This window comes from Maniola jurtina, chromosome 27 (genome assembly GCF_905333055.1).
Source record: "Maniola jurtina chromosome 27, ilManJurt1.1, whole genome shotgun sequence".
NCBI lineage: Eukaryota > Metazoa > Arthropoda > Insecta > Lepidoptera > Nymphalidae > Maniola > Maniola jurtina.
The window spans coordinates 5724464-5741975 of record NC_060055.1 but is presented as its reverse complement, the minus strand read 5'-3'; the positions used below and the strand labels follow the sequence as shown (position 1 = coordinate 5741975).

Below are 17512 nucleotides of genomic sequence, written 5' to 3'. Positions count from 1 at the left end.
TTTCCGGGATAAAATATAGCCTATACGGATTCGGAAGAATCCCTCTAAGTAATGGTAAAACAAATTTTGAAATTTGTCCAGTAGTTTTTGAGCCTATTCAATACAAACATACAAAAATACAAAGGTTTCCTCTTTATAATATTAGTATAGATAGATAATAATCACAACTTTCGTGCTAGCCCCTGTAAGCTGAGGATATTTGGGTAACGCAAGCATAATCATGAAGACATGAAGATTGAAGAGTCGTGGGACGTTGACCTAGCCTCTCCTTGGCTTTGTCTGTATCTTTCAGATCTCTCAGACATAGCCTGATAGAGGTTACGTTTTGTCCCTTTCTCTCCACAACAGTTCAAAGAAGACCAGAGAAGGATAACATCAGACCAGAGAAAGACAAGATTAAGAAGAAGAGAAGATACGAGTCCCAACTTGAGACCTTAAGTAGTCTATTCATAGTTTCAAATTGCGAATATACTAGAGATCGACCATTTCACAGGTAACATGTGAAAAATCATATAGGTATGTAACACGTAGGGCGTATTTTTCAGAGGGGTCTTTCCGTCACTTGCTCCATACAATCGTAGTTCCAATTTCATTTGAATTTTAAGCAACCAAAGTCCATGAAATTTTGCAGACATATTCTAGAAACTAATATCTATGCCTGTGGTTTTCCAGATTTCTGTTAAAATATTCGGTTTCAAAGTTACGCGGTCTTTAAAATTCACATACAAATCTTTGAGCCCCTGTAATTTTAAAACTACATAGTTTTAGAAAAATCTAAAACCCCACAACAGGCACAGATATTAGTTTCTAGAATATGTCTGCAAAATTTCATGGACTTTGGTTGCTTAGTATTCAAATGAAATTGGAACTACGATTGTATGGAGTAAGTGACGGAGAGAGCCCTGTCAACATTATTTACAGTAGGAAATCTGTCAAAAGATAAAAGTTCGAAATTCCCAGCTATCACCAACCATTCTCGTGTCAAAAAGTAATTCTATTGCTTTAATATGCTTGCCTATTTTAAGCAGATATTTATCCGACTACGGCAATCTTTGATTTTCCGGGATAAAAAGTAGCCTATGTACCAAATATTAAAATCTGTTAAACTGTTGGGCCGTGAAAAGGTAGCAGACAGACAGACAGACACACTTTCTCATTTATAATATTAAGTATGGTCCAGTCAAAATAGACATTCAAGGTTACAATAATTCGCAGCTATCAATCCCATAGTGAAAATTGAGCTTAAAAGGCATTTTAAATCCGGTATCGTACCAGTACGCTAATTTCGTGGTTACGGTTACGCATTGTAATTTAATATATTAAGTGCCTTCTTCTGGTAGTTATGTAGTTTGGTCACGTTTTAGCAATTCCCTAACATTTGTTAAGGACTTGTGTGGAACACAGATTGAATGTAAATTGCTTATTTTCACGAAATCTGTAAGGCCCTGGTAAGGTACAACGCGTCGCGTTAGCGGCTTGTAGAAGCTTACAATAGGTACAAGGATTTATTTATTTACTTATAGACTAGTGTTTGCTGCAATCACACCTTTTGGTAAGTGGTAATTCAGCCTAAGACGAAGTGCGCTTGCCTAGAAGATGCTTATTCACTCTTAGTTCGGTTGGTTCCGAACTCTTGACGATTCAAAAGTGTAAAAGTCTAATTGAATAAAAATTAGACTTGCAACGAATAGTATATTCGGCAGTATACCGAATACCGAATATTCGGCGAGGCCCCTGACCGAATAGCCGAATATTAGGCAAAAGTATTCGGCTGGATTTTAGCGCCAAAAACTTGTACAGACGTGATTGGTTCGCGCTCCTTTGTTTTGTTCTAAACTCATCGCTCGCGCGCCCGCTGTTACTCTTATTACCACAATCCTCCATTTTACCAATTCAGAAGATGATTATGTACCTGTGTTATGCACCAATGACTACTTAAATGATTATAACAGAAATGAAAATATGAATATATACGTAATCAATCGATTTTAATTTTTCATTTTACCAATTATTTCTCTATGACAAAATATATTATTTAAGTATTCGGTATTCGGCCGAATAATATGTAGATATTCGGTATCCGGCCGAATATAATAAAAGCAGCCGAATAGGCCGAATACCGAATAGTAACCGAATATTCGTTGCAAGTCTATAAAAATATTTCTGCTGCTATGTGGTGATATAGGCTTGGACGAAGTGCGCTTGCCTAGAAGATGCTTATTCTCTCTTGACTTTAAGGTACCCACTACCCATATTAAAATTGGAAGGAAAACTGGTGTTCGAAGGGTTCTCTCGTGGGGTTCTTGAACAGCTAGGATATGGAACGCCATATCCTAGCGGTTTAAATTCAAAACGAGGAGGCAACTCGCTTCGTAATTGTATGAATTTAGTGAGAATGCTTTAGTGAGAATTTGTAGTTGACATATTTGATTATTGACTTTATTTTTTTTTTTCTGAATTTATTTTTATTGTGTAATTTAATTTAATTAGTGTAATTGGACTTAAAAGGTCCGTTCTAATTAAATAATTAAGTAAATAATAATAATAATGAAACACATCACGAAACGAATCTCTGCCGCCAGACGTTCTTTCTGTTACAGCTCAAAGTAAGCCCAGATACTGTCCATACAAACGTAGTTTGATTCTCACTAATTCTCATTTAGCTTAGGCTTTAGGCTAATATAATTCAGCCGAACAAACACAATGTTGGAGCCAGTGTAACTTTTTTAATGTTTAGAGTTTAGACTATCGGGAATGATCTCCATTTTTAGTATAGAATGTAGTATCTATACTCACGTGTTTAGTAGATGTAAGCCTAGTTTCGGGGTCCTTTTTAGGGTTCCGTACCTCAAAAGGAAAACGAGACCCTTATAGGATCACATTGTCTGTCCGTCTATCTATCCGTCCGTCAGTCCGTCTGTCCATCCGTCGTGTCTACTTCTACCTACCTGCCAAATTTCACGATTCTAGGTCAACGAGAAGTATTCCATAGGTTTTCTAGACAGACACGACAAACGGACAGACACGACAGACGGACGGACACGACAGACGGACAGACGGACAGACAGACAACAAAGTGATCCTATAAGAGTTCCGTTTTTCCTTTTGAGGTACGGAACCCTATAAACTAAACATCTTTAAAGAAATCCTACCTAACCTTTTTGGTCCGTAAATTCCACATTTTTAAATGTCGATGTGGCAAACACCTTCCCACACAAGAGTCGCTAGAAATACTAGTTTGGACCCTGACGTCACTTGACCTGACGCCCTTGCCCAGACCCGAAAAAATTCGTGTTTTCTGAGGGAACCTGCATGCCTGCATGTTCGTCCGTCCATCTGTCTGTCAGCGAGCTTATAACTTATCAACCGAAATAGGTAAAGAGATGAAATATTCACAAAATATGTATTTCTATTGTCGCTAGAACTTCTACTTCCTACTAATATTATAAACGTGAAAGTTTGTATGTATGGATGGATGTTTATTACTCTTTCACGCAAAAACTACTAGATGGATTTGGCTGTCATGGAGATAGGTTATACCCTGAATTAACACAGGCTACTTTTTATCCCGGAAAATCATGAGTTTCCACGGGATTTTTATTAATAGTAAAAATTTCAAAACGCCTGTAAATGATCATGAAATAAAATAACCCGGCCAAGTGCGAGTCAGACTCGCGCACTAAGGGTTCTCGGGTATTTTTTCCAACATTTTGCACGATAAGTAAATCAAAAACTATTACCTATACATAAAAATAAATAAAAATCTGTTGTAGAATGTACAGGAAAGCCCTTTCATATTATGATAACCCACTTGGTATAGTTATCTTACTTTGAAAATTGAAACACATTTTAATTTTTTTTTAAATGATGTAACCACAAATTCGCGGTTTTCAAATTTATTCCTGTACTTGTGCTATAAGAAAGACCTACCTACCTACCTTTCATGAGTCTAGGTCAACGGGAAGTACCCTATAGGTTTCTTGACAGACACGACGGACAGACGGACAGACAGACAGACAGACAACAAAATGATCCTATAAGGGTTCCGTTTCTCCTTTTGAGGTAGGGAACCCTAAAAACGTGTTATTTCTTGTAAGATGGTACGGAACCCTTCGTTTGCGAGTCCGATTCGCACTTGGCGATTCTAAAATGTCGAATACCTTCCCACACGAGTCGCTAGAAATACTAGTTTGGACCCTGACGTCACTTGACCCGACGCCCTTGCTAAACGCGAAAAAACTCATGTTTTTTTCTTCTTTTTGCACAAACTAATGATATTTGAATACGTGAATAAATCTTGCCAAAATTTACCCGTTTAAATAAATTTTGTTTTTATTAGATCATAAATTTTGGTGAGCAAATTTTTTATTTTTATTAAGTAAATGTAATTTATTATTATTTTCTTTAATGTATGTGTTTTTAGTTAATATATAAGTAAGATGATAATATATAAGTATTTAGTTAACTCTACCATACCCCTTCCAGTTTAGACCACTTCCATCTCAGACTACATCATCACTTACCACCAGGTGAGATTGTATCTGAATAAAAAACCTGTGATTTTGTCTATATCTTTTCTTACATTTTAAGTTTGAATGTTTTCATTCAATGCGTCCCATCTTAGACCACATCATCACTTTCCATCAGGTGTGATTGTGGTCAAGCGCTTACCTATAGTGAATTAAAAAAAAAAAATCTTTTTAGACTTGGATGCGTTTGGAACCCTCGTAGCTTTAGTTTTAAGTTACGTAATTAATTATATGACCACTATATCGTACAAAAACAATTTCGACTATCAAAAGGAGTACAATTGTACTACTTTGAATAAATGATTTTGAATTTGACATTGACTTTGACTTCATGATTTTTTGGTAAGCCGAGGCTTGGGCTTAGGTAGGTATACTATAAAACTCATCATAAAATGAGTCAACGGTTGAGTTTTATCCAAGTCGATCAGTTCACGTAGGTACCTAGCGCTTGGCTCACGACTCAGGAATCCAAACGATTTCCGAAAAGATGATACATGATGATAACTTGTAGATTGCAACTTACGATGTAGACTCTTAAGATCCGTGATTTAAAGCCAAGTTTACCTAAGATTGGTTGCATGGGGTATTTAGGAATTTGCTTGCGACTCCTACGCTCCGCCTCAGGAAGGTCCAAAAGTCATTTGTGGGAATGGGTATAATCTTTTATAACAAAATTCCTCAATCAATTTTGGACTTGCCTATACACAAGTTCAAAAAATCTATTAAAAATATGCTCCTGAGAAAAGCATATTATACTATCGAAGATTATGTAAATGATAGAAGAGCGTGGATTTGACTTACAATTCGCTCCAGCAATGCGCGGGACTTCAATTGCTTTTATACATGGCATAATATTTTTCTTTTTTTTTTTAAAGAATATTAGCCATGTTAAATGACTAATATTCCCCTTTCCTCTCCAACTAAGCGTCAGGCTTGTGCTAGGAGTGGGTACGACAATAGTGCAACGGGCGGGGTTTGAACCGTCGACCTTTCGGTTTTCAGTCAACATCTTTACCGGTTGAGCTATTGAGGCTCTCATATTGTATATCTTTGAAAAGAGCAACCACCGAGTTTCTTGTTAGTTCTTCTCAGTAGGAAAGGCATTCCGAACCAGTGGTAGATGCTTTGGACGATTCAAAAGAACTTGTAAAAGTCTAATTGAATAAAAATATTTTGAATTTTGAATTTTGGGTTTGCAGGATCAGGAAAAACTGCTATAGTTATTTCACTTCACAGATTACTTTTCCTACACCTATACCTACCTTATGTCGGTCTCTCTGGTTCTCCTACGGATTTCCTCGTTACGGATTTTGTCTCTCAGAGAGATCCCCGACATAGGACGCTGAGCGAGTTTGAACTTGTGGACAAGGCAACTGTCAGTGTCCACGTTTTAACGAATTGTCAGCTGAAGTGGCAGTGTGCAGGCCACGTCTGCCGCGGAACTGATGGCCGCTGGGGCAGACGTGTTCTGGAGTGCAGACCGCGTATCAGCAAGCGCAGTGTGGGACGACCTCCGACCCGCTGGACTGGATCCGAGGATAGCGGGAAGTGGGTGGATGAGGAAGGTAGAGGACCGTGTATGGTGGCGTGCTATTGGGAAGGCCTATCTCCAGCAGTGGATGCCGATGTCCGTTGGAACTGTTGTTACTGTGAAACGACGCATCTATTGAACATTCATATCACTGACGCTGAACAAAATTATTCCGTATGCACATAAGTTGCCACAGAGTTGCTTCTAGTTAAGTGACGTCACTTCAGGACGCCCTTGGCGACGTGTGTGTGCGTGTAACACGTCTGTGTGTGTGTGTGTATAACCTGAGCTCGTGGTATTTAAAAGTCAACGGAGCTGGGGCTTAGAGGACATCTAATAATAGACTTATAGTTGCCAAAATCCGACCGCCAGCGCAAATGGACAAATATGATGTACTACATAGATATAGAGCCTCGATAGCTCAACGGTTGAGGAGCGGACTGAATTCCGAAAGGTCGGCGGTTCAAACCCCACCCGTTGCACTATTGTCGTGCCCACTCCTGGCACAAGCTTTACGCTTAATTGGAGGGGAAAGGGGAGTATTAGTCATGATTAGCATGGCTAATATTCTTTAAAAAAAGTATTGGATGATACTTCGTCTGCGATGATTTAGGTTTCTATAAATCCCGTGGGATCTCTTTGATTTCGCAGTTTTGAAAAAAAAAATCATTTTTTTTTTTCCTATCGATTAAAAAAAAAATACGCAAATCGGTTCAGAAATCTCGGAGATTTCGGTGTACATAGGTAGAAAACACAACTCCTCCGTGTCTGAAAGTCGGTTAAAAAAGTAGCATATATGTTACCTATACTCATTGGTTAATCCTCTACTTGTCAGTGAAAATTCCGTCAATAGGCTCAGCCGTTCCGGAGATTAGCCCGTTCAAAGCAGACACACAGTGTAACGAAGCGTTACAACAGACAGACATAAATTTTAAAAACGTGTGATTCAGTTATAGGTATCATTCAAATAACATATGACCTTAATATGCGAAATTACAGACAGACATTCCAATTTCATTTATTAAAAGTAGTATATATCAATGCAAAAATAGGTCCTTATGTAACGTTTTCATAGGTTTTTGGCACAGATAGATTAGATCATTCTAATCCAGTGTGACGTCATCTTCTACCCAACTTGGACTAACCGGTTACCCTTGACACATAGCCTAAGCACGGAATGGTTGGATATCTTGTAGTCTTGAATTGAAGTCACGAAATCGTTACAATTAACTGAATATTGTCAGTTTGATTTCTAACTAACTCGCCCCTATTATTGTCTATTCTATTCCATCGTGATCCCATGAGTAGATACTGTGTGCGGTGTGCCATGATCAACCCATCGCCGGCTCACTACTTAGAACGGTCTCCTCTTAGAATGAGAAGGGCTTGATCAGAGTCTACCAGGCACCATGTGCGCATTGGGATCCTTCACAGGCCTTTGAGAACATTATGGAGAACTCTCAGGTATGCAGGTTTCCTCACGATGTTTTCTTTTATTTCAGACAATACATGTCCATAATTAATTAGTTCTATGCAAATCAAATTAGTAAAAAAAGTTAAAATAATTAAAATAATAAAAAAAAATGCACATAGCTCCGAAAAGTTAGAGATGGGTGTCCGGGATCGAACCCCCGACCTTTCGATTAGGAGACGGAAACTCTTGAACACTAAGCTATCACGGCCTTAGGAATTATTGGCAACTAGAGGAAGCCCGCGACTTCGTCCGCGTGGATGTAGGTTTTTGAAGATCCCGTGGGAACTGTTTGGTTTTCCGGGATAAAAAGTTGTCTATGTCAATAACACGGACACAAGCTACCTCGGTTCGGCTAATCGGTTGAGCGGATGGGTTTTTACTTTTTAGGAATCTCGTGGAAACTCTTTGATTTTCCGGGATAAAAAGTAGCCTATGTCCGTCCCCGGTATATAAGCTAACTCTGTACCAAATTTCGTAAGAATCGGTTAAACTGCTGGGCCGTGAAAAGGTAGCAGACAGACAGACAGACAGACATACTTTCGCATTTATAATATTAAAGTATGGATATGGATTAGTATGGATGAAATTAAAAACAATCTTCTTCAAAGGTTTATTTAGAAAAAAAATACATATATAAATTGATGACAATCGTCAAACGAAAAACAATAATTTAAATAAATTAAATTTAGTTAGGTCTGGTATTACTTAGCTACTTAAATAATTTAATTTAATAATACTTTATTAATTTATTATAACTTACGTATTTAAATAAGGTAACTATTTTATTACAATCTGAACATTACACAACAATCAAACTTCTAATTTGATCTATAATTTTAAGCCTCTAGCCATCCAAATGCCTTTAACAGGGCTCTCTCCGTCACTCGCTTCATACAATCGTAGTTCCAATTTCATTTCAATATTCAGCAACCAAAGTCCATGAAATTTTGCAGATATATTCTAGAAACTAATATCTGTATCTGTGGTGTTTTAGATTTTTCTAAAAATATATAGTTTTAAAATTACAGGGGCTCAAAGATTTGTATAATAATTTTTAAGACCGCGTATCTTTGAAACCGAATATTTTAACAGAAATCTGGAAAACCACAGACATAGATATTAGTTTCTAGAATATGTCTGCAAAATTTCATGGACTTTGGTCGCCTAATATTCAAATGAAATTGGAACTACGTTTGTATGAAGCGAGTGACGGAGAGACCCCTCTTAAATTATTAATACATAATTCAAGCGCTTTTAATTAGAAAATGCTTTCTTACTCTACTATGCATTCTTTTTTTAGTTAGTTAGTTTTATTTTTTCCCCCCTTCAGGAAAGGCAAAGGTCGTAGACCATGCAGCCAGGTAAGTCGTAGATGAATTATTCTTATTTGTTATAAAATATGAAGGCAATACCTTCTTTTTTTTTACTTGATTGGTCACTGTCGTTCCTAATAATAATTCTTAATAGCATATAAAGTAACTAAACACAATTTTCATTAGATAATTTCTCCTAGTAGGTATGTAGCCATACATTCACTTATTAAATAGTTCATTGCTAATAATGTGGTTAGGTTAAAATCTAGGTGCCATCCTTTTCTTTACTCCCTGCGTGAAAGGATAGTGAAGTAAAGCAGAATTTAATTTATAGGCAAGCGCTTGACCACAATCACACCTAATGGAAAGTGATGATGCGGTCTAAGATGGGACGCGTTTACCTAGAAGGTGCCTATTCACTCTTGTTTTAAAGATACCCGGATTGTAATGGGTAGGAAACACAGATCGTTATTATTTTAGTTAGGACCTTTGGATTGTTGAATTCAAGCTAAGCTGTTCGTTGTGGTTGCTGTCCAGGTTCGATTCTCATGTAGTTTCCATACGGTGTGCTAATGGTTTGCGGACCGGCAACGTACGGGTTGTATGCTACGTTCACGGGCTTAGATTCCGGTTGATTCGGAACTGGAACATCTTGAACACCTTCTCTACTCCACGGAGCTAGAAAAATAACCAATTTTTTATTTAAATAAAACCTCTTTTTTTCTCTCTCGTCTGGTTTTAGACAGATTAGCCAATGTCAGGTTTGTATAAAACCTCTTTGACATAACATATTTGTATTTTGACAACGCCATCTACTAACGAGTAGGAAAAAGAGGAGATGACGACCAAAGAAAAGGTGGATGTATTGCGTGAAATGCATATAAAAGTAGATGATACGTTGATGGAATAGAAGAGAGTGGAAGATGAAGAAGACGTTATGCCGACCAGCGTGGGATAAGGACAGGAAGAAAGATCTAAGTAATGAGTTACAGACGAAATATAATACAGCGCCATCTATTGACAACTTATTAAACAACGTTGCTAATTGTTTACGCCATCTGTTAGCATAACTTTGAACTTCGTCGCAAGTTGTTACGTAGTACCACTACTCAGCACTAGATGGCGTTGTAATTAATGTTTCATTATTTCTACTCGTTAATATATGGCGTTATCTAAGAAAATGTTTTTACTTACAAATAATTGATTCGTGTTCCGTTCCGTGACCCTGATAGCCGTTATTGTGAATGTGCAAGTGGATTTCTTTCTGCTGCGGAGTCCACCCGTGGCCTTGATAACTCTGATGGTGGTGTCCCTTCGAAGCAAATAGTGCACCAAGCTGCAATAGAAATTTTTGACTGGGTTATCTGTCTGTGGTAGCGTTTATTAAAAAAAACCTGGCCTCAAAACATCTACAAAGATATTATTGAACTCCTTATTGAAAACCGGCCTCGGTGGCCAATTTTAACGGAGACATGCAGGACATAATATTAAAATGCACAAATTCGTGCGTCTATGACTCAGGCGCACTCTCTATTCCCTCACTCTGAAAGTCCGATGGGATTGCAATCTTACGATAAGGGACAAGAAAGGCGGGTAGGTAGGTCTTATAGCACAAGTAAAGCAAAAAAATCTGGAAACCGTGAATTTGTTGTCATCACAAAAATTAAAATTGAAATGTGTTCATGGAAAATTAATTTTTCAATATTAATAAACACATTTTTTAGGGTTCCGTATCTCAAAAGGAAAAACAGAACCCTTATAGGATCATTTTGTTGCCTGTCTATCTGTCCGCCTGTCGTGTCTGTCAAGAAACTTAAAGGGGTAGGTAAAGAGGTAAGAAAATCCGAAAACCGTGAATTCGTGGTAGCAGCGAAAATAAAAAAAAATGTGTTCACGAAAAAATTATTAGTATTTTTAAAGTAAGATAACTATAGGTACCAAGTGGGGTAGCATATGAAAGGGCTTTACCTGTACATTCTATAACAGATTTTTATGCATACCTAATAGTTTTTGATTTATCGTGCAAAATGTCGGACAAAATACCCGAGTACGGAACACCTCGGTGCGCGAGTCTGACTCGCACTAGGCTGGTTTTTTAAACTCAAGTCATGACCTTGACCCACTTACAGTGATAATTTAAAGATTCCACAAACGTGCTATCTCTTTCTAATTCTTGAAAAAGATTGCGTGTCCTTTTCCCGCTCACGTAGAAAGTTGCTTTCACTATGACCATTGACCAGTCATGAGTAAATTTATTTTAGGTATTTGCGGAAACTTGTCAAAAAATATCACACTACAAAACTGCCAAAAAAACTAGCGTGCTTGGAAATGACAAAAATTTTGTAAGTAGGTAGGAATCTAGGCATTTGTCTCCCCATGTGTCATCAAATGTCCATAATATGATAATATTATTTAGTGCTAAAACAGAGAGTGATAATTTTGGAGATTTCAAAGTCCCGAGAGTATTTATTCGTCCAAGAGTCCCGACTGAAAAGCTAACCTGGGTCCACCTGGGCCCAACAAACCTCAAAAGAATCAACTACGGTGCTACAGTTTTTCCTGTTCCTCTTTGGTGAAATTTTGAAAGGTGCATCCGAAGACCCAGAGAATCGAACCCGGGACTGGAGCGCACGTACCTTGTCATACACAGCCAATATTACCTTGGCAGCGCCCGCCACTATCAGCATCTTGGCGATGAACAGCGTGACAGCCAGTGTCTTGATGCCTACGAGAGCCGCGATGACCGCCCACGTGGCGGCGGCTCCCAGGTTGAAGGCGAGGGGTATCATGGCTTGCAGCATCTTCTTGAAGGGCCGTCCGAAGGTGCGACCTGGAAACATGGTGAAGAAGAAGGTGAAAACGGAGAATATGTTTAGTTATGTTTTCGACCCAAACCGACCGAGTTCCGTACCTGAATGGTGCTAAGTCTCCGCTTTTCGTCCGTCCGTCTGTCTGTTTGTCGGCGGGCTGTATCTCATGAACCATAATAGATGTAGAGAGTTGAAAATTTACACAGAATGTGTACTTGTATGTATTCGTATATCCGCTACAAAAACAGATACTAAAAAATTTCAAAATGGCCGCCATGAAAATTAAAAAATAAATTAAAATGGTACGGAACCCTTCGTGTGCGAGCCCGACTCGCAATCGACCTATTTTAATGATAGTGTTTTTATGGCCTGCATATCAAGGTATCGAAATAATTATATTATTTCGCCGGTTCCCGAATTTTGGTAATAAGTACCTAATGTATTTAAAAAAAAAATAGGGTTTAAAACAAGTGTTTTAAAGATGCTTTTTAAAAAAAAAAGTTTTAAACTAAAAACGAGTTGTTTTTAGGGTTCCGTGCCCGGAGGGTGCCAACGTGACTCTATTAGGTATAAACTAAGCCCCCGTTGTCCGTTTGTCTGTCTGTCTGTCAGCGGGCTGTAGGTATCTAATGAACCGTAAAATGAGTAGAGCTGAAATTTTTACAATGCACAAATCCCTACAAGAGACCTATGTCCAGCTAATTTTTTTTAAAGAATATTAGCCATTTTAATCATGACTAACATTCCCCTTTCCTCTCCAACTAAGCGTAAAGCTTGTGCTAGGAGTGGGTTACGACAGTTAAATAGTGTAACGGTTGCGGGATTTGAACCGCCGACCTTTAAGATTTCAGTCCGCTCCTATAACCGTTGAACTATTGAGGCTTGAATTTATAATGATGATAATGATAAAGTATATCAAGTTACATTTAAATAAATTAACTATCATCTTTCATTCATCACTCATGATTGACAGAATTGATTGATGCAAAACCTAAGATCATCCAATCTAATAACCTACCTACCTACTTGAATTAAACGTTATTTGTATTTAAATCTATACATATAATAAAATTGTAGAAAAGTGGTGTCTGTACAATGGAAATATATAAAAAAAAAGTAGCAGGGGTTGTTATTATATCGATACCCAACCCGAAATTGTAATTAATTTTTTATTGTCTGTTTGTCTGTGTGTTTGTGCACGCTAATATCAGAAACGACTTATTCGATTTAGATACGGTTCACTAATATATTTTAGTAAGCTTCACTTAACATTTAGTGTTTATTTCATGTCAATCGGTTCATAAATAAAAAAGTTATGTCAATTTAAAGAATCACGGCGAACATTTTTAACGTACAGAGTACGTACCACACGCCTCGCGCCTGAGCGTCCGTGGCTATATAAAGCGCGCTGATTCCACGCGAACGAAGTCGCGGGCACAGCTAGTATATACATAAGTAACGTTATATTAACAAGGTTAACTAAATTTATGTAAATAAAGTTTGAATCTATAATTATGCCAAATAACATAAGATTCGAGACATTAGGGTCACGGTTCTAATATTAATTTTTGGAGGTTTGAACAAGTTGTTTTTTTTCTCTCTCTCGTCTGGCTTTACAAAGATTAGCCAATGTCAAGTTTGTAGTTATTTGTAACAAGTTAGGGAAACTATACAAGTATGGACCCCGTCTGTGCCGGCGCTCGCCGACACACGCACGGCACCCCCTTAGAGCGCTTTCCAGTCGTGGATGTAGGTTTTTTAAAAATCCTGTAGGAACTCTTTGATTTTCTGGAATAAAAAGTAGCCTATGTGCTAATCCAGGGCCAGGGTATAATCTATCACCATTCTAACAGCCCAATCCGTCCAGTAGTTTTTGCGTGAAGGAGTAACAAACATACACACACACACATACACACACACACACACACACACACACACACACACACACACACACACACACACACAAATAAAAACTTTCGCCTTTATAATATTAGTGTGATTATAATGGAAAACACGGATTTGATGGTCTACTTTCAGGAAACCGCATCATACCTATTGCATACTGTTATTATTTACATTAACCCGAATGATGTGAAATCGTTGAAAATCGATTTCACTGTAACATTAATATTATTAATATACCTGACACAATATGTGGTTCATGCCTGATCTGCTCTGATTTTACAAAAAAAACTAACCACCTAGGTTATTAAAGTTACCTAGTACCTATAATAACTTTGTCTAAATTATGTTATTGTTACACTTACTTATCCATACTAATATTATAAATGCGAAAGTGTGTCTGTCTGTCTGTGTACTATCTTTTCACGGCCCAACAGTGTAACCGATTCTGACGAAATTTGGTACAGGGTTAGCTTATATCCCGGGGACGGACATATGCTACTTTTTATCCCGGAAAATCAAAGAGTTCCCGCGGGATTCCTAGACCCATCCACTTAACCGATTTGTATGTTTGGTACCGAAGTAGCTTGCGTCCCTGTAATAGGCAACTTTTTATCCCGGAAAATCAAACAGTTCCCATGGGATCTATAAAAATCTAAATCCACGCGGACGAAGTCGCGGGCATCCTCTAGTAGTACATAATCTTATTTTTTTGAACAGCCACAAAATAAATAAGTACCAATGAACTATGATGCTATATTTTTTCCAGAAGGGTTTCCCAAAGGGTGCCAACGGAACCCTAATTACTAAGCGTCCGCTGTCCGACCGTCCGTCTGTTTGTCAGCGAACTGTATCTCAAAAACCGTAGAGATAGTTAAAATTTTCACAGAATGTGCACCTATTTCTATTTTCGCTATAACAACAAATAATAGAAATTTCAAAATGACCACCATGAAAATTGAAAAGTAATTTCTTGTACGAGATGGTACGGAATCCTTCGTATGAGTCCGACCCGCATTAAACCGATTTTTTATCGTAATTAATCTTGAAAACTAAACGTTTATACTTAGTAAAATTTATGCATGTCAAGGTCTAAACTTGACCTTAAAATTTAACTAAGTACCTAATTGCTTCATCAAATTTTTGACATAGCTGTCAAAAATATTTGCATATAGCATGCGCGCTTATTATTTTGCTTTTTTTTTACAGTGCACAGCGTACATTTTTTTTAAGAATATTAGCCATGCTAATCATGACTAATACTCCCCTTTCCCCTCCAACTAAGCGTAAAGCTTGTGCCAGGAGTGGGTACGACAATAGTGCAACGGGTGGGGTTTGAACCGCCGACCTTTCGGAAGTCAGTCCGCTCCTCAACCGTTGGGCTATCGAGGCTCTTACATTATGTTACCTACTATGTTTGTTAAATAAATGTTTTCCTATTCTAAAAATAAAACAAAACACTTTTTACCTTAAGGTTATTGTAATACAAGTGTAAATTAAAAAATTTCAACACCCCCGACAAATCATTTTCAAATAAATAATTATGTATATCTAGGCAACGTCCATCTTGACAGCTTGACATTTGTCAATTGACACTTGAATATTATGAACCTAAGGGTTATCTAACCTTCTTTTCTACAAGAAAACTAGAAAAGAGCTGATAACTTTTAAACGGCTGAACCAATTTTTTTGGATTATAGCTAAGAACACTCTCGATCAAGCCACCTTTCAAACAAAAAAAAGTAAATTAAAATCGGTTCATTCGTTTAGGCGCTACGATGCCACAGACAGATACACAGATACACAGACACACAGATACACACGTAAACTTATAACACCCCTCTTTTTGGGTCGGGGGTTAAAAATACGAATACCCTCCTTGAAGACCTCCCTAACGCAGTGGTTAGTGGGAGGGGGAGGTACGGGGTTCGATTCCCGACAGGGATTGGAATTTTTTAATTTCTAAACATCTGGTTTGCTCTGATGGGGCTTTGGCCCTGACTAATTAGTAGTTACCAACTTACCACCCTACCGGCAAAGCCGTGGCGCAATTTATACCTACTCATTTATGTATAGTATGGAATATTATTGTAATTGAACAATTGAAAGGAGCAGCCGCCGAGTTTCTTGCTGGTTCTTCTCGGGAGGAACGGCATTCCGAACCAATGGTAAATTATTATTTGACGATTCAAAAGCACTTGTAAAAGTTTATTTGGACTTCGTCTGTGCTGGTGTTAGCTGGCGGGCGTGCTCTGCCTTTTTGGAGTGTTTTTTTTTGTTAAAACTGACTGAAAAGCGCTCTAAGGGGGTACCGTGCGTATGTCGGCGAGCGCCGGCACAGACGGGGTCCATACTTGTATATATAGTTTAACTAACTTGTTACAAATAACTACAAACTTGGCATTGGCTAATCTTTGTAAAGCCAGACAAGAGAGAAGAAAAAAAAAGTTTATTTGAATAAAAACATATTCTATACTATAAGATGTGATATGTCTTCTTTCTTCTTCAAAGTCTACTTAGGTACCCACTATTCGTACTGAATACAGTAGGTAGGTAGGTAGGTAGGTATTTGAATGTTAGAAAGTTAATTAATTAGTTTACACTTCTTTTTGCAATCGCGTGACTCAATAGTTAGATAGGTATATTTTCTTTTTAAACATTGCTTGCAAATAGAAAGCAATAGTGTAAATTTATTAGTTAAGTACCTACTAAAATAAGTAACTAATTACTATTGGAGTGATAAATATTACTCCAATACTATTTATTTATTTATTTATTGTCAACCAAAACAGATTACAATAATTACTTTAACTTAATTCTTAAATTGATACATTTTGACCTTATTGTAATCCTATATGGTCGCACAACATGACTATGGTTTTATGGTTTATGGTGGTATTATTACTGATCCCGGTTTTTTTTAATCCTGTAGGAACTCTTCGATTATCCAGGATAAAAAGTAGCGTATGTTCTTCCCCGGGATGTACCCCAAGTCCCCATGTACCAAATATCATTAAAATCGGTTTAGTGGTTGGGCCGTGAAAACGTAGCAGACAGACAGGCACACAGACACACAGACACACTTTCGTATTTATAATATTAGCAAGGATTTGGCATGTAGGATCCGAATTTCGAACTTACATTCCAATGTTCATTAGGTACCTACAGTTATTGTAATCAATATTCGTTATGATTTTTAAAATCCTGTGAGAACTTTGTAATTTTCCTGGATAAAGTACCTAGGTAATCTATGCCTCTCTGCTAAAATCTAACCCTTCCTTTTGGCTTTGCCGTAGACTAGCAATAAGTTCAAAAGTAACTAGAACTCACGAGCCGAAAATCCAATTGGAAAAAAATACCAAACGAAAATAAAACAACCCTTAAAAATTCCTTTCTTTTTCCTTTCTTTCTTTCCTTCATATTTAAAACAACATACGAATAATTCATCTACGACTTACCTGGCTGCATGGTCTACGACCTTTGCCTTTCTTGAAGGGGATAAAAAAACTAACTTAAAAATTCCCAAACAGTACACTCACCTACAGAAGTGTCTTCCACTAACGGTAAACTAAAATTTCCTGCATTCCTTAAATAAACATCACTTTGGTCTCCATTAAAACTTTCATTCTTATTTAAGCCTACATTTTTGGTATGATTCAATTTACTAACTAAATTATTATTACTAAAAACTAAACTTGAGTCCGTATCACGGTTCACCTTTGCCGCAAAACTAGGACAAGCGAAAAAAAGTAAAAACAAACAAGCAAAAGTCAAACACACGTTGAATTTTCTCGTAAAATTGTATAATAATCTATGAAAACATGGTATGAACCACTTTATTATCTCTCTTAAATCCATTTTTGATTTTTAAACTCGTAGATTTAAGTCAAAGTTCACTGCACGCGGGTTTTGTAAATAAATAAAAGTTGTGTAGGCGTCATTTCGCGGGTGAG

General features: G+C 37.4%; 1 protein-coding gene across 1 annotated transcript; it reads right to left on the bottom strand.

Moving 5' to 3' along the window:
* Positions 1-9254: 9254 nt before the first annotated feature.
* Positions 9255-17512, bottom strand: LOC123879217. Its single transcript, XM_045926831.1, has 4 exons — positions 17099-17512; positions 11508-11677; positions 10042-10183; positions 9255-9525 (listed from the first exon to the last, which is right to left on the bottom strand). Exons 1-4 carry the CDS (start codon positions 17415-17417, stop codon positions 9356-9358), a joined length of 801 nt encoding a protein of 266 aa, XP_045782787.1. The 5' UTR covers positions 17418-17512; the 3' UTR covers positions 9255-9355.

Coding starts and splice junctions, on each gene's coding strand:
- LOC123879217 (XM_045926831.1), bottom strand. CDS start 17,417: ATGGATTTAAGAGAGATAATAAAGTGGTTCATACCATGTTTTCATAGA. Junction 10,184..11,507: donor TAGTGGCGGGCGCTGCCAAG/GTAATATTGGCT, acceptor TTTCTATTGCAG/CTTGGTGCACTATTTGCTTC. Junction 9,526..10,041: donor GGAACACGAATCAATTATTT/GTAAGTAAAAAC, acceptor TTATTTTTCTAG/CTCCGTGGAGTAGAGAAGGT.